The sequence below is a fragment of the Anopheles marshallii genome, chromosome X, assembly GCF_943734725.1.
Source record: "Anopheles marshallii chromosome X, idAnoMarsDA_429_01, whole genome shotgun sequence".
Classification (NCBI taxonomy): domain Eukaryota; kingdom Metazoa; phylum Arthropoda; class Insecta; order Diptera; family Culicidae; genus Anopheles; species Anopheles marshallii.
The window spans coordinates 9,749,980-9,770,406 of record NC_071325.1 but is presented as its reverse complement, the minus strand read 5'-3'; the positions used below and the strand labels follow the sequence as shown (position 1 = coordinate 9,770,406).

At 44.7% G+C, this 20,427-nt stretch overlaps 1 protein-coding gene across 1 annotated transcript; it reads right to left on the bottom strand.

Annotated features, from left to right (window-relative positions):
• Window positions 1–597: 597 nt before the first annotated feature.
• LOC128713762 (uncharacterized) lies at window positions 598–18,920 on the bottom strand. The gene is made up of 14 exons (XM_053808632.1): window positions 18,528–18,920; window positions 17,932–18,258; window positions 16,833–16,923; window positions 15,850–16,768; window positions 15,659–15,777; window positions 14,157–15,472; window positions 13,905–14,027; window positions 13,447–13,822; window positions 13,251–13,316; window positions 5,926–8,355; window positions 3,990–4,445; window positions 2,267–2,411; window positions 1,639–1,999; window positions 598–1,566 (listed from the first exon to the last, which is right to left on the bottom strand). Exons 1-14 carry the CDS (start codon window positions 18,918–18,920, stop codon window positions 598–600), a joined length of 8,091 nt encoding a protein of 2,696 aa, XP_053664607.1.
• Window positions 18,921–20,427: the final 1,507 nt, after the last annotated feature.

The window sequence follows — 20,427 nt, the reverse complement described above, 5'->3', positions numbered from 1 at the left end:
TCCAAACCCTTCATTTAGTCTTCTAAATTCTTTTCAGGTGCTATAATACCTTAACATCTCGCTTTATGGTAGTCTACAAACGTTAGTCAACCAAAATTCCTAAATGCTCTGCCATGGTAGTGACCAGAAGCGATTAAAAAAGGTGGAAAGAAATTAGACAATGTTTCGTAAAACACGTCCACACTACGAGACATACTCGAAGGATGAGTCTGATTCTAAAGCCTAACAAAACCCAGATTTTATTGGGCGCACGTCATCGCACCTTAAGTTGGTCTATTGGAATGGACAACAAGTGATCTGTTCGGCCGAAATGCAACCTCTCTTCACATCATCGAGGAAAGTTCTTGTAAGCTAGGGCAGCTACAGCGTCCCCTACATTGTGTATTATCTTAGATAATAATATTACACACAAGTTTCCGCTTCTAGTAGCTACTGCTTCGAACAAATCTTATATATTAATGCTTTGAGAAACATGTTTCTAAAACTACAGGTTTACAATTGCACAACCAACAACTACAGTGTTCCGCATAACATAATCCTTAGATCATTGAAAGCACAGCCAGTTCACAGAGCGCTTACATCTTCAAGGCTGTCGCATTATTTCGGTAACGCTCGGTGCGTTACGCGTTCCTGCTTCTCCCTGCTGGTAGCGGCCCCCTCCTCAACCGTATTCAACTGTTCCAACTCCTGCACGATCGACGTCGTGAACCGTCCCTGACTGCTGCTGCTGCTACCGGTGCTCGAGTGCTGCTGGCGCAATGCGCTCTTGCTGTACCGATGCGACTCCACCGCCGGACTGTCACTCGCACGTCGGAGTCCGCCTGCATCAGTAGTGGCCGACCGGGCCGCGCCCTGTTGCAGTTCGACGCTCAGCTTCTGGTGGTCGGTTTTGCCGTGGAAGCTCTTCGTGACGCGCGTTAACCTCGGTGGTTCGATGTAACCCTCGCGTATCACCAATGCGCCGGGCGTGTGTATCGATCCAGCGGCATCCTGCCCAGCGGTGGATGGTGCGCGCTGCTGCGATCTGGTCGGTTCTTCTGTCGAGCGAGCAGAACCCAGCTGCTCTTGGTGGTAACGTGTGGTCCGTTCGATGCCGGGCAGCGCTTTGTGCAGCTCATCGAACGACGTGTGCAATGGCTGCTGTACCTGGTGGCTGTATGGGTGTTGGTGTTGACGACCCAGTTGCACTACACACGCAGCACCGAGTGTTGCGCCTTCTCCGCACCACTCATGCGCTTTTTGTGTGTGTTTTGTCTCCACCGTTCGGCTCTCCTTCTCATACAGGCTAATCTGGCGCTGGATGCGGCTACCACGCACACGATTGTCAACCCTACCAACACTGTCCACCGAATCATCTCGACCGTGCAGCGGTTCATCGAATGGGAACACACCGGGGACGGTGTTAGTTATGCAAGTGCTACCACACGGCACAATACCACCGGAGGGAGCAGTGCTCAACTCCACGCTTGCCTTCATTTGCTGCTGTTCCTGATCGCCGACGCTCAGGCAGGTGTCGGTCGATATCGTTGCGTCTTCATCATCTTCCTCGGTCGTGTTTGCCGTGGTCTACAAAACATAATAAGCAGGTCAGTACGGTAATTCGACACCGTGGAAGAGTACATTGTACGCCTTACTTACCAAATCATAATTAGTCGTCGACCCTTTGGTTGCGTCGTTTGTGTTGCTTTCCCAGTCAGAACATCCGCTAACCGGTGTTAAATCTCCGCTAATGTCCATGGTGGAACTCCGCCGAAGGTATGCATCGGCAGTGGAGGTGCAGGCAACAACCGGGTCGCCACCACCGGGCAGGTGTTGATCGTCCTGCTGTCTAGCGTCTTCCTCCCCGAACTTACCGAACGAATCAACCATTGCTAGCTCCATGTGCGGGTGCTTCGGTGACATCCGTGCACCGCCCGCAGTCGGTTGTGGATGAGCGAATAACTGTGGCAGTGCTACCAGCTGCTCACCAGCACCGCCACCGACAATTGCCGCCAGGCTGCTAATTAGTGCACAACAACAAGTAACGCCAATAGCGGAAATCAATGACCAACATCCTCTCTCAATCCTTTGGTTAGTCTATATTACAGCACACAAAATGATGAGCGTTAGCAAATCCCATTATTTCCAGCCCGATGTGTAACACATGAAAAACCGAAGTGGTAATGAATAACAACGAATAGGATAAATAAAAGCCGCAAACGTAAACACCTCACGTGACGAAGTTGGGAAGGCTAGGGTGCGGTGGAATGCTGTACGGTTCGCTTACCCATCGGTACTGCTGGTTATGCTTGCGGACATGTCACTGCTGGGGCAACCGCGGGAATATACCTCGGAGTAGTTGGGCGAGGATGGGCCACCGCTCGACAGTGCACTGATACTACTGGTCATACTGCTCGAATGGTCACTCCAACCTGCAGGGTGGGCCAGTCCGTGATCGAAGCATTGCATTAAACAGCCGTGCAGAAGCAGACGTGCGTAAAATAGAGTTGTACGGATAACATGTTAGTACGGGTTAGACAGTGGTGAACAGTTTCTAATTGCATGAAGTGTGTTAGCTTTGTTTATATATCACACTGGCTTGTTGAATGCAGGTTGTGCAGACAACGTATTAACGATGAAGATGATGATGCGGACGATGATAAGTCCCGTATCCGAACACAGGCTAAGACATCACAAGAACTGTACAATTCCCTTGAGTCTCTTTCTATCTGGAGAGTTCCCTTGCGGGTTTTTAAAACATTCTAAACGCAAAATTAACGCCTCTCAATCCTTGGTGGGGGTCATTCTCAAACCATCATCTGGGCAGGAGATGGGACTGATCATCATCATCATGTTAAAAAATTACCTCATAAACTACAACTACAACGAATCTATCAGCAGAAACATAAAACCTGCACAGCGTGCCGCAAACCATACCTGAGGATCGTTGGTTTAACTAAACTAAAAATAAAACCTCATTTGGTTGGATGAGTTGTTTCGATGGTAAACATATGTTTAATATAAGCGGTAGACATTGATAAGTAGCAAAACGGCTACGTTCACACTGCGTAAAGAATCTCTCTTGATCTAATCGAATCGTTATTTTCATTACAATTGCTCTAGTTTACACACAAGTTTTTCGCCCACAGAAGCATACACCATGCAGTAATCTTCAAAATCTCCCGGTAGCGTAACGCTTTGGCGGTTTTTATAATTTCGTTTACATGATACCGCCTCCAGAAGGGATCTGCCTTCACACCACAGCCACAAAAGCATAATCGCACGCACCTGTGTCATAAATTGGGTTTGCTGGCCTGTTAAAGTCGTGACTAAATAACGTACGTTCGATTTTTGTATCCTTTTTTGACTAGCGTACGCCTACATTAGTACGTATTATTGTACGACGCATCTGTTAACTACGAGCAGATACCTAAACTATTACAGAACCTCAAGGATAATACGTTGATTACACAGCAGACAAGGTACGTGACAGCTCCCAACATCTGATCACAAACAAACGAAAGGTTCTGTTACATTTTTCTACCCTCCTAACCGAGGCTGTCGGCCTCAGTTTAAGCTGAGATAATGTTGAATTTCTGCAAGGGTTTTGAGTAAACAATTTGTTTCGACTAAATATGGCGCACAACACATCAAGAATCTACCCCTAAACATTAATCTCTTTTGGACGGAGTAGCTTTTGTTTCCAAATATCACACAATAAACAACTCATAACAGAGCATCAGAGCATCTCTTCGCCTGCTGTGAGATCACGCGGCAAAGAAACACCTGCTGATCGTAAAGCATTTTCCATAGATTTGCAGTCATTTTGTAGTACTTCGCAACATTGTTGTTGGTTTACTAGTCGGTGCCTAATATGCTTGAGGAAAACTTAATAAAACAAAACGCATTACGAAGAAAGCCACTATTCTAACACACAACACGACCGTTATCGTTCCGTTTGAAATGGGTCTGGTTCTCGTCCTTCGTTTGTTCACATCGCTACAACTTACTCTGCTGAGCACCGGTCACATTCGCACCGTTGGTAGAAGTAGTACCGGCGCCAGGCATGGCTGGAATTCCACCGGTTGCTGTCGCTCCTCCCTGCTGGCCAACCGACGCGAACGGTGCAAAGTCCCGAATGCCGGCACGGCTGGTGCCCTTTTCCTCGCCACCACTTCCCGCCGCCGGTGGAACGTTTGACGACGGCTGGGCTAGCATTGTGGCCCCTTCCGGAAAGCTGTCACGATTCACCAGCGACGGCGGACTCTTCGAACCCGATCCAGCGGTGGATAATGCTGACGTACCCGGGGCTGCCGCGACGAGGGGATGCTTCGGTGGCGGTGAAGAGGCGGGAGTTTTGAAGAGTGGCCCGGTCGTCATGCGCTCCAGAAACGCATCCAGTTGCTTGAGCGAAAGCGCGTTGTGTAGTGTTTCCAACGGGCGAATCGGTGGTACGCCGCCGAATCCTTCTCGCGGAAAATTAGAATAAGCGAGAATATTAACTGTGATGCGAACAAAGTAGTTTGCGTAGCCCCGTGGACTGTACACCGGTTGTAACCCTAGGTACGCCCGAGACTTGCTCCAGTGCGACTGTTCTTGCTGTTTGGAGCGTCACGCAGAATCAATGCACATTTGGAGAGGCTCTCTATCTGGCTACGCGATAAATTAAGTCTAGTTATAAAGATCACTCAATAAGCGGAGAAGAAAGAATGTAAGCATTAAAGATGGACTATTATCAGAGATTTATCATACGAGTTCCCTTCCATCTGAGGAAGAATTCAACATTGACCATCATGACTATCATGCATAGCCAAAATTTGACAATATCAGTTAATTTGTCACAGTTATTACAGTAACCAGTAAGGAAACTACTTCCAAATCTTTGTGCAAACGTTAAACGTCACATTGGAGCCAAGAAATGCTATATAGTGAGGCACTTTGGAACCCTGACATCTATAATATCTTCTCCAAGCGGATGAAAGGCCAGAGTTCCAAGCAGGCCAGTCGAAAACGGAGATCATCTGAGCGTAAGATGCAGCAGAATCGAAAGACGAAGATCGTGGGCAAAGTGATCCTCTCTTGGAACAGTCTGAAGTACCGGAACAAGGTGAATGTTATTGAGTGTTAGACGAGACCAACTGCTGCTGACTGTCAGGCAATCTGTCCGGTTCCTCCCTAGGATACAACCGACAGAACTTTTGAGGGAAAACCTCAAACAAAGAATCTAATATGACAACTTTGAGATTGACAGCCAAGGCCATGAGAAAACCTAAACCAATTACTACTAACAGTATCGTTTTGGGGTGGTGTTAGCTGCAAGGATCTGTCCAGCTTGAGTTTGGCCACTCGTTAGGGCGTCAATACAATGTTAACTTTACTATATTCTATTATTTTTAATCCTCTTTCCTAGTTTGTCCAAATCTTAGTGCATACATCTGGAAGGTTCTGTCATGTCAACAATTATATCAAGCGCGTAGTCTACCCGTAGAGACTGCATCATACAAATCGAATCGGATCGATCGGAACCTGTATTCCAGGAACATGTTTAGCAAATGCAATAAAAAACAAGTAATTCTGAGGTGAAAAGTCTTTCAATGGGTCGGTTTAGACGTGCCTCGCATGCCATGAAGCTGCCGAGACTTGGCCCTAACATTTCACACCAACATCCTGACACCTGTCCCATAGAGTCGGGGTATGGAAAGCGCTTTAGTCACGGCTTGAGCTAGGGATACAGCCGCCGTGACGGTCACAACAAATCATTCATCAGTAGTTTGAAATTGAACTACAAGCCTCACACCTTACCGTGTCTGAGCAATTGCTGTTAGTAATGTTTGCTGGAAAATAACAACCTAGCGTTTTGTAGCTCAATTCCATCTTACCATGAACAACTGCTGACAAAGGAGTGTGCAACGCGCCGGGATAACACGGCGCACGGAGTTACCTTACCTGACGGGGACGCTGTGCTCGGTATCATGTCGCGCAGGTTCGGTGCGGACGAGCTGCCACTGATCACCGCGGTACTGAACAGACTGTTTGTGCTGGTCGCCATCTTTTTACTGAAGGTACCTAACATTTTAAAGTAGCTCATCTGGCCGGCAATGCTGTGCCGCTGGCGTCGGACCGTCGTAGCATTGGATGTTCCCGCCGGCCCACCGACGCCGGTCCCGGCGAGCCCACCCGCGGACGACGAGGGCGTGGAGCAGCAGCAGCAACAGCAGCAGCAGCAGGACGATAACGAGCCGGAACCGTGGGAGAGGGCGGCTCCCGGCCCCGCCATTCTCGGTACGGTGGTCGTGCCACCGGTGCAGCAGTACAGGCAGCTGCCGGTGATGGTGCTGCCTGTGCTGGTGACATTGTTCGCTCCATCATCGTTGGATTCTGCTGCCGTTGCTGCCTCGCCTGCCCCGGACACCGTCGTCGTCGTCACCGTGGTCGTAGTGGTGATAGCGGTTGCCATCATCGAACTGTAACCAACACCACCGCTACCGTCTATCGTGTACGATTTAACGAACAGTTTCGCCGGACAGCGCGTGTGTTTGCGTTCGGCAACGACAGGGACCAGCGACGGCATGGTTAGTGAACCGATAGCGGACGAGGTAGTCATGTTGGTGGTATGAACATAAGAAGAACAAGTCGAAAAGATGTTACTCGTGTCAGCCACAGATGTAACGCAAGGTATAGCAACGGCAGAACACACGGTGGTGTCAGTAGTGGTGACGGAAGTAAACGTAGCCACGGTGGTGTGAAAAGAAGTCGTAGTGGTAATAGTAGGATTAGTAATTAAGGCTGATGATGGGCAATCTACGCTGGCAGATTGTTTGCCGATATTACTGGGCATGGTATACGGGGAAGCAGTACAAACGGGGACAGTACGATGGTTGGTTATGGCTGTACTAATGTTTTCCGAATTGCAATGAGTCTCGACAGTACTACAGGGCACTTGCTTTGTGGGCGACAGAGGCAACGGTGTTTTAGTGGAGATGTGCGGAAAGGGACATATGGGCGAAGGAACACTGTCATCGTGTTCGCACGAAGGATGAACGTTAGTACCGCATGATGGAGTACTGTGCGCAGTATGACATTGCTCGTCGTTGCCTTCTTTACCAGAACAGCGAGAACGAGCGTGGTTCGAACCTGGCGAGGGCTGCCTTCCATCCTCTCGATGCTCACAGTCGAATGGTCGTGCCTGTGTCTTTGCACCGCGGTTAAAGAGCTGATGCAGAAGGGGCTCACCGTCGTCCTCGTCTGGTGGTGGCGTTGTAAGCGTCACGAACACTAGCTGATGGGCCGATTCTACCAGATGATCCGTTGCTTTAACCTTACCAGGCGAAGATCTAAAGCCCATCATTTTGTCCGACGCGTTCGATGCTTCGGCCCAAGCGAGCCCTAATGGTAGTGATGGATCGCTAGCAAACCGGGTCATTGCCCGCACCGGATAGCGCACAAGACGCAACCGTCCGTGATCGTTTAAATCATGCCGTGCAGCGACACTACTACCACCCGGTACCTGCAGCGTTGACGGATGGGATGTGTCCGTGTGCGATACACCAGTGGTAGTGTTACTGCGGAACCGTCGCACACTAGCGTGCGGTGGACTCAGCGAATCACTCTGGCGTGTGCTAGCGTTCGGCTCGTCGACATCTCTTGTGCGCAACGCAAACCGTGGCATTTGCGACATCCAGCAGTACCTGCAGTAGCAGTCTCGATGATCTGCACAGCATTTGTCGTGCGCATCCACCAGCAGCTCGTCGAAACTGCGCGTCATCAGGGACGTGATACGGGTTTCATCCAGCTCCACTGAAGACATGTTTCTCCCGCACGGCCAACAGTTATCATCCACATTCGGGTGGTAACGGTCTGGATCGTTGGAGAAGGTGTACGACAGCGAGCGTCGCAGACAGCTACGGCCGATTGCACCGTCCAATTCCGCATCATGCTGACCGAGTGCACTGTAGTACCGGGATGGTTCTGATTCGCTCGCATCATCGTAACCGTCCGCTTCGTTTTCGTCCTCCGATTCGGAAAACGAGGACACGTAGAGCTCCTGATCGTCTAGGTTGGGTGTAAATTCGTTGATCGAATCACAGCTGTACGAAGATTCTGGTGGACCAATGTACAGGCTCAGTGTTTTATCCACCTCAATATGCTTCACGTTCTCTGTTGCCAGCTCGGGCTCGTCTATACCATCGCACGATGGTTCTGCGGGGTACAGCTGACCAACGTTTGATGGTTCCGAGGTACAACTGACGCACTCTTCCTGCGCTCGTAAAGATGGCAACGCCGACAATGTTAGATCTGCGTTAGCGAACGTTCCGTGAGACTCCAACGTGAATGACTCACAAAAGTCGCAACGTTCGCATCCTTCACTGCGAAAATCTGCGCACAATGACAGTCAAAGGGCGGGAAATGGTTTTCGTAAAACGGGAAACATAACGCAGCGGGGTTAAGAGAGAAGCAGTCGAAAGTCAAATCGATCAATACAACACCCAAAGAGTATTGGAAAGAATGTAATGTAGTATGCCGTAAAGAAGAAAGGCGAATAACATTAAAGATTAAAAAGCACACATACATAGATAAGTCCATTTTTAATGGATGAATATGTATATGTGCGTGTGTGTATTTTTTTTCGTTTGTTTAGTGATTGGTAGCGTTTATTCATTGCATATACAGTTAAGAAAGAAAATTCGAAATTGTCGGAAATCACACCAAGTACACATCGAAACATTCACACGCACGCACACACACACATACACAGCGGCACAAGCGTAACACGCATGATTAGCCAATGCGTGAGCAGCAAATGCAGGGTTCGCGTACACAGAACGAAAAAACAAGTTTTATACACATTTGCATGTGTTTGGATGAAACATTAGCGCGTAAATAATCATTAACGCAACCAAAAAAAAAAAATACATAGATGTATAAAACACATTTGCTCATACGGCAGGTAGAGGCAGAATGGAAAACAAAACGTCTCGTAAAAAAAAATAAAAACAACAAACAAAACCCATTCCATTTGTGAGATAGCCATTCAAAAACCAAACGAATAGTAAAAGAGCAAGTCAACACACAAAATACACACGTTAAAAACAAACACAGAGAAAAATGCAGAGTGACAATATGCATTTGTTTGAACAAGTGGGTGAATTTGGGGTAAAGTAAAAACGAAATGTGTTAGAGATGGAAAACCAAATCCGTAAAACGCAGAAACACCCACAGAATGTTATAAAAAAAATCACATTGCACATGTTTCGGGATAATTTTTAAATGTTTTTTTTGTTTGTTTGTGTGTGTGTGTGTGTCATGAACGGGTTGTTACGATCATGTTGCACGAGACCGCGCCGCATTTAGCCCGATTGTTTGAAGAAAATCCCGAATGAAAAAATGAAAGAAAGAAAAACAAATCAAACAAACCAATCAAACAGCAACATTCGCATCAGCAACATTTCAAAAAAAAGAAAGAAAAAAAAACAGAAAAAAAACGTTGCAAATATACAGTTACCATTTCAAGTGGATGGTTGCGATACCCCATCGGTAGAGTGGCAATAGCCAACATCAGATCGGTAGAGACGGGGAGCAAATGAGTGAGGACGAAATGGGGAATGGACGGCAAATGACAACATTTGCGCAAAGTCAATTGTGTATCGTATATTGGATCGATGGAGCATTAGGCGTGAATCCGAATAAAAAAAAGAAGAAGACCAGGAAATGGGAAAAGAAAAAAAAGAAGAACGACAAAGAAATTAGAGCTAGGATAAAGCGCGGTTTGTAGTGTTGGTTCTGGATCTGTTAAAGTTTCATGATTCTGAATGAATCGTTAGGTCGCACGAATGACTCTGAATCTATATGTTGAAGATTCGCGAATCTTTTCAGGAATGCCTTCAAAAGAATCATCAAAGATTGATGAATCCTTGCAGATTCTCAAAGAATCATGAATCACCAAGGAATCATGATTTTAAGCATTTTTTTATGGTTTTCGCTTCTAAACTAAGAAATTTCTATACAAATGAACTAACCCAGCTATAGCTAGCATTCAATTGCGTAGACCTTTTCAATAATCTCATCAATCTTTGAAGTTTCATGATTTAGTTTGCGTGTCGATACCCGTTTTGGAAAACTCATTTGAATGGCTGTTCTTAAATGATTCATTCAGCACAACACCAATAATTTGTCAGAAACAAAACCACAATATAAAAGGAGTTTTCTTCGGTGAGCAATGGAGATAATTTGTAGTATAAATATAAAAAAATAAGCAAATCACATAAAAACACCAGAGAAGAAAATAACATTTGGCGGTTATGATTGTCACGAACCATGCATGAGACATGAAAGTTGATTCACAACTTATGGAAAAAAAGAAATCAATCCAAAAGGAGAGGGGAAAACTCTATATTAGCAGCGTATTTTATTATTTAGTTGGAAGGAAAAAAAGCAACAACTAAAAAAAAAACACTAACCATTCACTAATTCAATCATTCAAGGCGTTGTTTTTGGAATGTTTGCTTCGATATGCGAAGAAGGCGGGGTATAATAGTGCACAATTTGAAATGGCGAGAAAATGTACGTGTAAAACCGAAGACACAATAATAATGCCGTGTAGTGCAATAGGAATTATTGTTTTTGGACATTTTTTTTTTGTTCAACGAAAACAGTGTAAAAGGCATATAGAAGAGTTTGCTTTCAACAATCGAAACTGCGAGTCGGCAAGTGCAACGGAACGGCGACTGGCTGGCAGAATTGTCTAGCATAAGAAAGCATAAGAATGGAACGACGGCTGTTGGTTTATCGACTCACGATAGGGAACGAATCGAAAAGAAAGCAGATTGCAGAGTAACGTAAGGGAATGTTCGGGACTCGCGTACATTTCAATCTTTTCCGCAGCTAGAGTCAGTAGTGTCAATCGCTTGTCATGCTGGTCCAAAAGCCAAAAGTGTGCTACTCCTTTTTAAAAGCCAAACACGCAGAACAAGAGAAAGAGAGGATGGAAGTGGGTTGGCGGAGGGAGGGGGGAGGGGTTGTGATTACGTCGCCATCGTTTTTTTTTTTTTTTGGTTGTTTTCACATAGCAGGGATGCTGAAGGGGAAAGAAAAAAAACCAAACCCACGAGAGCTAGCGCCGGTTGCCAACCAACCGAGGACACGGATCAATTGCTGGCCAGATGAGTTATTAATAAATTCATTTACATTAGGTTCCGGTTGATTACCGCGAGGTCTGTATGTAAGCCCAGCATGCTTTCGTACTCCGGTTATACACCTCTCGCTTGCATTATGTCGTATTTCCATATATCTGTCGAGCGCGGGTTTATTAGAGTTCAGCGGGAATGTAGCTTATTAGTCAGATACTTATTTATAATGAAAAGAATAAAAAAAAAACATAACGCAATGTACATGTGTAACTAAGAGCCGCAAACAAACAAACAAACAAAAAATACCGGTACAGGTGTTTACAGCCAGACAAACTTTTACACGATTATATCCAGTGTACCCATGTTTGTGTGCTTAAGACATAGCTAACTAACATAATCCGATCGCTACGGTGAAACATGATTACATGACAGAAAGCAGGCCATTCGAGACGAAACACAGCTGCTACATGTTTTGGTTGGATTTATTCGCAGGTCGCGGTCGTATACTACTATACGCATCGACATAGGAGATACCAAAACAAAGACAAAACAAAACGAATGCAACAATTCTCCACAAAACTAGCGATGAAAAAACACAGTCGGGAAATAAATGTTACACATTATTCATAACACTAAGTTAAGCTGGCTAACATCTAGAATAGAATATCAATATAAACATTAAATAAAACTTTGCTGTTTTAAGCTGACGGAGGAGAAAAAGGGTAAAAAAATTAAATAAACACTGTTTTTTATCACTAAAACAATAACACCTATGAGAATGTAAACGGTTTACAAGACTTATTGGCAAAGTCGGAGAATCCAATCGTTAATGGAGTCCAATGGTTTAAGAAACTATAACTGTTTTAGGAGATCAAATGGAAACTAACAGCACCTAGAAGGTGCTCAAATTTTTACAGCCATCTACTATTTGGACCGAGTCCAGCAATGGTTCCGACTTTGCTAGATAAATTAAAAAGTTCTGTAAAAAGAAAGCAATAAAAATCTAAGAATGTGTTTTTTTTCTGTATGATCTGTTTGGAGGGAAACAGCGATATGTTGGTATCAGTGTGATCACGATCAAAGCAATGCTAAAGCATCGATAAATTATCACACAAAAAAACAGTCTCATCAAAGTATAATTCATGAACATAGTGTAGATTTTACTATAATTACTGAGGAAAAAAAACTGTAAATAAAGAGAGATCTTTGCTGTTTAACATAGAGACAAGTGCAAAATGTGCAACCAAAAAAGAAAAACAACCCTAAGCAATCTAGTTTGCCCTACACGTCAGTCAGGGTGAGTGCTCGCCTAAAAAGTGCCGGTGTAATTAATTACTAACCTAAGGTATAAAAAGGATTACATAGTTTACTGCTAACCCAATGATACGAATACATTATATAACGGAAGCCGGAGGCGGTTAGGAAAATGCACATTCTATGAAATTGCATATCGATTTGCACATGTGTTAAGGTGATGATAAGGTATTACCGCGACGAACATCCACAACATTAAAATTTAGCCACTCACTAGCAACGCCAAACAACCGGTACAGTCAGATCAATAGGTCCATAAAAAGTGTATGTCGTACGCGAAATAATGATGCATCACTACATACGGGCTGTATGCGTAAGTAGCTGGTCGCCCTGATAAGCAGTACCCGTAAAGGAATTGTGTAAGGAGCGGATTGTCTTGCATTGATGTAAGTTACTCGTTTTACGGACGAATTGATCTACTAAAATCCCGTTCCCGAAAAGCGACGGACAGGCATCAGTAATGCATGAACACAACGATTAGGTTGAAATTAATATTTAAAGACAACACACGCAAATGGACCCTCGCATTGCATCCTTTGTAAAGTATGTTAAGTACGGAACAGAGGATAGATTAAAACCTCTTCTACATTCCCGACCTTACTATCTATCTCTCCCTCTTTCACCTATTCCTTAATGTATGTAATGTAATGTAAAGTACCTTGTGCATGAAAATTGTCTTACTTATTCCACCATGTATAGAATAAATTAAAAAAGACATAGTTCAACAAGTAGTTGAGAGTAGAAAGGGACGCGAAGAAAACAAAACATTGGATAGTGGACCGAAGGAGATTAGATATGATGATTGAACAAAAAAAAAAGAGATCACATTACCTGCTTCATGCAAATCTTTCGCCCTGCAACGTTCAGCCGATCCCCGAGAGGTGTTCGTGTTCAAAACTGTTTAGAGTTCATTACGTTCATTTGTGGTTGCATCGTAGCGCAAGCATTAAAAAGAGATGAAAATAATAACACATTGTATAAATTAGCTGCGTTGTCCGTGTGGGGTGGGATGTTTTCCATTATTTGCCTCCTTTTCCCTTGGATCGGTGATGGTGCATTTTGCCATGATGGTGATGGTGCTGATGGCTGTGATGGTGCTGCTGTTGATGTTCGAAGGACCGAGCACGCGGTTCTGAATCTGGACTGAGCGGACGTGTTATGTCCTTCGATGTGCCACACCCGAACGAACCCGTCAGATGATGTTGCTGTTGGTGCTGCTGCTGCTGTTGCTGCTGCTGTACAGCCAGCTCCTCGCTAAGCCGCTTTGCTAAATCCATCGCCTCGTGGCCGGATACGGTGTGGCACGAACCGATCGGTATTGGTGATGACGATTTGATTTTCTTCATTCGACGCTCTTTCAGCACTACGGCGGATGCAGCACCGGCTACAATATTATCAATGTCCTGTTTACCAAAGAAATAACGCAAAACATATCAACCGAAACGGTTACGTGTTGTATATGCAAACGAAGAACGTGCTACTTACAGTTTCCGTGCGAGCCAATGATTTTGAGGGCGTATGATGCAATGAAGAGTTGTGTGAAAACGAGTTTTCCTCTTCAGTGTCATTTTCCTCTTCGATCCGTGATGTCGTGTCCTCGTCACCACTCTAAATATTCAAACAATGAAGAAAAGAAAACACGTCGAATGGAATGTAATTCTTTATCAAGACTTGACCATTGATATCACACATACTGTGACAAAGATCTAAATAGCACAACCATACAATTAAACTTACCGCATTTTTCGATGTAACGGAATCGTTTCGGCTGTGTGGGCGAAAGCCCGGACCGGGTGGAAGATTTTTCTGAACACAGCAGTTGACACCCGGACTGAAGTGTAATTCCACGTGAAAGCGTTCCTCCGAGCTTGGATCTTTCATCGGGTCCTCATACAGCATGATCACGATCTGCGACATGTAGTTTAGCTCCGATACCATGGACACGTATTCCATCGCGCGGCGCCATTGCTCATCAGTCAGTACATTCAACAGACCACCGTGCCGCAGTACGGTTAGCAGCGAGTGTACGTGGCTCTCGCTGGTGAAGTACAGGCGCGTTCGCACATGCCGTCCCGGGCTCGACACGCCGTGGCTGTAGCGTGGGTTGAGCCGATTCACGCTCTCTTCGCCGCCAAGTTCCTCGATGTTTCGCTGCAGATCTGCGCGGATTTTTTTCAGCAACGGTGTGCAAATACCTTGACCAATCGTCAGCTTCTCATGCATGGTTAAGCCGTACTCCTGGGGGATGACGATATCTGCTAGATATTTGGCCGAAATGTACAACTCCTCGGCAAGGTCAAACTGCAGCGTGTGCTGATTGTGCTGCAGATCGTACTTGATGCAGTCGTAGATGTCCGGTATCTTCGAAATGTCGTAGTTTTTGTTCTTCGTGCAGAAATCTTTCTCGATCTTGCCCCATCGCCGACCCATCAGCTCCCAGGTTTCACCATGGTACAGCACTGCATCGCGCGTTTTCGGATCATCACGCTTGACGGCGACCACCGCCATCAGCGATCGAATCAGTGAGTGTACCTGCGCGCAACACTGGACCGGATTTTTGACGAAATTCATCGCCTGATTGATGCTGATTGCATTGCCCGGGTTTATCGCTGCCCGGTCCTCCGCTGTAAATTCCCGATCGATCTGCATCAGCTCATGCAGACGGGACTTTGCCATGTTCTGGTACTTGCTCGAGTCACAGTCGTTGTCGAGGAGTCCGTTCGTGTTGGCGCTTTTTACCATCTGCACCAGTATTGGCGTTAACTCGCCTTCGAGTGCCAACAGGCCTTTGGCAAAGGCGGCAGCCGTCATTTGCACACGACCCTCGTCGGATGCGTAAATTTTTAGGTCGTGCCGAAAGGTGGAGTGCAACCGTAACAAACCGAGACCCTGAGCGCCGGGACCTTCGCCAACCCCCGGCTGACGGCTCTGTCCTCCAGGGTACATGCAACGAAAAATGCGACCCAATTCTTCCGCCTGAATACGCCCAGCGGGCGTAAGTTCACCGCCCCATTTGAGAATGAGTACCAACGAGGGTTCCTTCGGTGCATCAGCTGGGGGAAAAGAAGGAACAGAAAAGGAAATTTTATTACATAAAGCATAGGGAAATTAAGTAAGGAAGTTAAACTACAACCACCATTGGGGAATTAAGAAAAACGAGCCACACGTAACGGGCAATGTTCAACTAAAGCAAGGATAGGTAGCAAATAACACAAGGGTTAGAAAACAAAGGAACATACACACAAAAACAAAGTTGCTGCAATCGTGTTTACCATCGTCTGAGCTTGATCCTCTCGGTCGACCCTTAGGTTGGTATTTCATTTGCACTTTGCGGTTGATACCCGAAAAATGACCATACCTGTAATTGAAAGAGAAAAAAATCAATCAAACACGCTTGTAACATTGGCGGTCGGTGCAACAAACAACATACATCTCCAGCACACTTTTCAGTTGCTCCAGTTTGCTCTGCTTCTCTTCGATCTCCGAATCGGCCGCCTTGGTTTGTATTTCTGCCAGCAGCGACCGGGCAATGTCGAGTATTTCTTGGAGTTGCTTCGGACGCTTCAGCTTAATATGGCCGTACCGATAGCCGTCGTACTTTTCGAATATTTCGAAAAATTTCTGATGCCGCACCTCGACCTTCATCTTTTGCTTCGGTGTCCGATCACCATGTCGGATGACGGCGGTCACGCACCGCAACTCCATCATCTTGCCGAACGTTGTCGGTACGATCGGTGGATCGTCTAGTTGAAATGGCACTGACCACGGAATATGCAGCTGCGGTGCCAGCTCGCGCAATATCATGTTACCCAGTATTTTTGCACAGTCGTCATAGTACTTGTTCGAATTCTTCACGAAGCTGAACCCGTTAACGTCACACACGAACGATTTGCCGTTCGCGCGCAACAGATCAAATCCACACACCGTCTGCTTGAAGGCAAGGCACACTTTACGCGAAATCAGCTTCTCAGCATTGCTCAGGATCACCGGATAACGTATCTCTTTACCGTCGCTGTCCCGTTCAACCTTACCGTCCAAGGCGGGGCTTTTCCGTGCTTCCGCGTGCGCATAGTCCGGACCGACCGTATACACCTTCACATCGGTGCCATCGGTTGGCATGAAGTCTTCGTAGATAAACGAACCAGTCTTGCGCACACGCGATTCCGGCGAGTAGACGCTGCTCCGACTACCAATCTTGCGAAACAACCGTTGACTGCCACCGCCAGCGGACGTGGGATAGTAGATGTATATGTTGTGGTCTTCGGCGGAGACAGGCTTTTCGACAAATGGTTTGTTAAATACAATCCCATTCACCTCGACGTGATCTTCCGACTCCACCAGCTCATGCTCTGGAAGGTGAGAGATAAATCATATAATAACCGCATCTAAAACTGAAAATTAATTAATGTTTACGTTTGGGATCCGGTGAGTCACGATCCAGTACAGCGTAGCGTGGTATTTCAATTCCCTCTTTCTCCAGGATCGCATAAACACGTCGTCGATCCTATAAGTATTTTGCAAAAAAAATCAAACGATAAATCTTTTATAAACATCTACAAATAATAAAACGAAATGTTCTTAATTTTTGTATACATATATGTCATAAAATAATACAATCCTTCCTACTAGAAATCTTGTAACGATTTTTTTGTTAGCTTTGATCTACCGAAACAATACTTTATACATCGAAACATCTTAACTCATTTGATAATGAAAACAAAATCATTTCAATCAAGCAGTTATTGATCGTAAAACTATCTCCAAATTATTTTTGCAGAACAGCTGCACAAGGTTCACTATCTAATATTCTCTCAATCTCCTATATCTCTTTGGCTTTCTCTTGCATTGAATCATTTTCCTGTAAATGCTTTAACGAACCACTAGAGGAAAGTAACATTCAGCTTGTTGTCAATTTGCCCAATATCCGTTAATTCCTAATCCAAAGGCATCCAGAAAAGGAACCAGGGAAACGTTTGCGTCGGTTTCAACGTCGATTGCCGGCGAAAAGTAAACTAAAAATGAGGACCATGTAATATGGAGAAAACGGGTTGGGGGGCGGGGGGAAGGAGTGATGGAGTATTGCGATGGTTTCCTCTCGTCCCTTTACCTCCTGACAGGGTGGTGTTATTCATCACCCGAACCCCATTATCGGCCAGTCAAATCGGCATCCACCGGGGAAGAAAGGAAAGAAAGAGGGTACACATACAGTATCAGTGCGAGGAATCATGTTTTCCTTTTTAAATTACTAACTTCCAATCCCTGTTACTGCCTCTAAGCTCTAAACACTGCGTATGATCCAAAGTATTAATACCTTTTTCCATTGTTTAGTTTTTTTTTTTTTTGCTTTCGTTTGGTTTTATATGTCGATGGACAATCGCCTACACCTTATTTCCCCTACACACACATGTTACACAAACTTCGATGATGTCTGGTTTAATGAGAATACATATGTGTATGATAAAGCATCATAGATAACACACTACTACATTCAATGCCGCTGACCGTAACATACCTGGATATCAAACTGCATGTGCAAGTTGTTGATGACGTACGGTTGGCGCAGCTGCGCATACTGGATTGCCTTCTCGAGGGGGAAACCCTTCGAATGGAATGAGATCAGACAGTCGCACAAGGGCCACCGATCGACCGGTTCGTTCAGTATGATATCTTCGCCGATGACCACCATGCGGATGAATTCAAACTCCTGCAGCCGCGTCAATATTTCTTTCATCGGTTTTGATTGTGACTTCTTCGACATGGCGCATACGGCCACCACGACCTGTTTGCCGGACGTGGATGAGTCGTCCGAATCGAGCCCATCGGTTGGATCCAGATCACCCTAAAACGAAACGGAGACCATGCGACAGATAGTTATTTGCGTGAATGAAAAAGAAATGCATGCCACCATGGTTGTGTTGGTGGAACAAAATGAGCGCGGGAACGCTTTGATGTACTCTATTACACGTGCTATAAAAGTCGCTTGAAAGGAGTTTGAAACTATATGACAAGTTCGATATGCAGTACAGGGAAGTGGGGAGGATATAGAGATAGTAGTAACTAAGACTATAGAACGGTTATACTGAGATATGGGTGAGAAATCTAGCGTACATTCATCCTCAAGGATTTTTCACAGTCACAGTACAGATGATCGTACATCGCCTCCGTCTCCGAGTACGCCTGCTGGTCCAGCTCTGTATCCGAGAGCAGCACTCTATCCGGATCATCATCATCATCGTCCTCCACCAACTGTTCCTCGTCATCGTCATCCTCTGAGTAATCGTGACGATCGACGAAAAATCGTACGGGCTGATTCGGTTCACCTTCGCCCACCGGCTGTTCGGTGTTGCCGTCTGTATCTCCAGGCGCATCGTTATCCGTAAAGGCGGGTGCTACAGCATTACCACTACCACGTCTTCGGTGACGCTGCGTTGCTGGGTTGGTTCGGTCGCCACGGCGGAACTTTGCCATGTGCCACCAGTCGCGCAACCACGACCATTCCATTTGATTATATTGATCGATGTGTAGGATGATAGATAGTTGATCGTTGAGTTTCCTCTTTTCGGCACGAAGTTTTCACACTTTCCTTGGGTGTTTTTTTTGTTTTGTTTTACTTTGTTTCACACAACTCGTTTACAACAGCTAAATTATCGTTTCACTACTGCAACGCACAAATGCACCACCGAGCAATTTTAAGGTTATTCATCGTTGAATTAACAAAAGAAACTTCCTGTGAAAGCGCCCTTGTAGTTAGTGAGCATATTTGCATATAGTTATTACCAGTGTTGGGTGAATCTGAATTCAGATTCATGAATATCTCCACACTAGGAACATTTCCGTTGTTGAGAGTTGACACTTCTTTTCGAATTTAAATTTATCATCTCTATGTTTGAATCTACCCAAGGTCTTAACAATCTTACGCTGAAGGTCAAGATGTATGTCTAGACAAATTAGCTTAATTGGCTATTTTCGTTGATAAGATGAATTTCCGGTGAGAAACGATTGCCTTCCCATTTACACATAACCCCATTCAGTATGTTCTCTCATTAGTTCCAACAAACAAATACCATTTACATTTAAACGTTTACCATGGCATGCAGGCAATGTTGTCTTTAATTAACTATGTTCGAAAATAAATTTACTTTATTGAAGAGAAATATTGATGAATTGTGATTCATTTATCGAGAATTCATACAATTTTTTTGGACTTCTTATTGCATTGCTTAGAAAATGGATATTAGAGATCCTTCCTCAACAATAACTTGCGTAATCTTCAGAAAATTTCTAGAATTTTAATTGAATTGTTTAGAAAATGGCCATTAGAGATTATTACTCAACAATATATTGCGCAATCTTGAGAAAATTTCTAAAATTCTAAATGAATTGTTTAGAAAATGGGATTAGAGATCATTCCACAATAATATCTTGCTCAAACTGGAGAAAATTTCTTCAATTTTCATTGTATTATTTAGAAAATGCCCATTAGATATTATTCCTCAACAATATTTTGCTAACTCAAGAGACAATTTCTAGAATTCTTATTAATTTATTTAGAAAATGGCCATTTGTGATCATTCCTCAGCATTATCTTGCTCAATCTTGGAAAAATGTCTTCATTTCTTATAAAATTATTTAAAAAATGGCCATTAGGGATCATTCCCCAACAATATCTTGCTCAATCTTGAGAAAATTTCTAGAATTCTTTTCCAATCATTCAGAAAATAAAATTAGAGTTCATTCCTCAACAATATTTTGCTCAACCTTGAGTAAATGTCTTTAGCTCTTATTGAATTGTTTCGAAAATGGCCATTAGGGATTGTTCTTTAGCAAAATACCGATTTGTTTCCAACACAAACATTACACCCAGAAGTACAGGATTGAATTACGTTAGTGTTACGCACTCCCCCGAAAGTAAGCAACCACAACAACAACAAAAAAAGGCCACAACGCTCAAAATACTTAACGTCCAACACGTTACTAGCATTCCACAACGACAACTGCACCGAGCGCG

Bases quoted from the DNA above. Each gene is read 5' to 3' on its own strand.
- LOC128713762 (XM_053808632.1), bottom strand. From the start codon at position 18,920: ATGGAATGGTCGTGGTTGCGCGACTGGTGGCACATGGCAAAGTTCCGC. The intron at 15,778-15,849 runs GTATGTTGTTTG...TTTCAATTACAG, and splicing joins CTGAAAAGTGTGCTGGAGAT to GTATGGTCATTTTTCGGGTA. The intron at 8,356-13,250 runs GTAATGTGATCT...CATTGTGCGCAG, and splicing joins GAAAGATTTGCATGAAGCAG to ATTTTCGCAGTGAAGGATGC.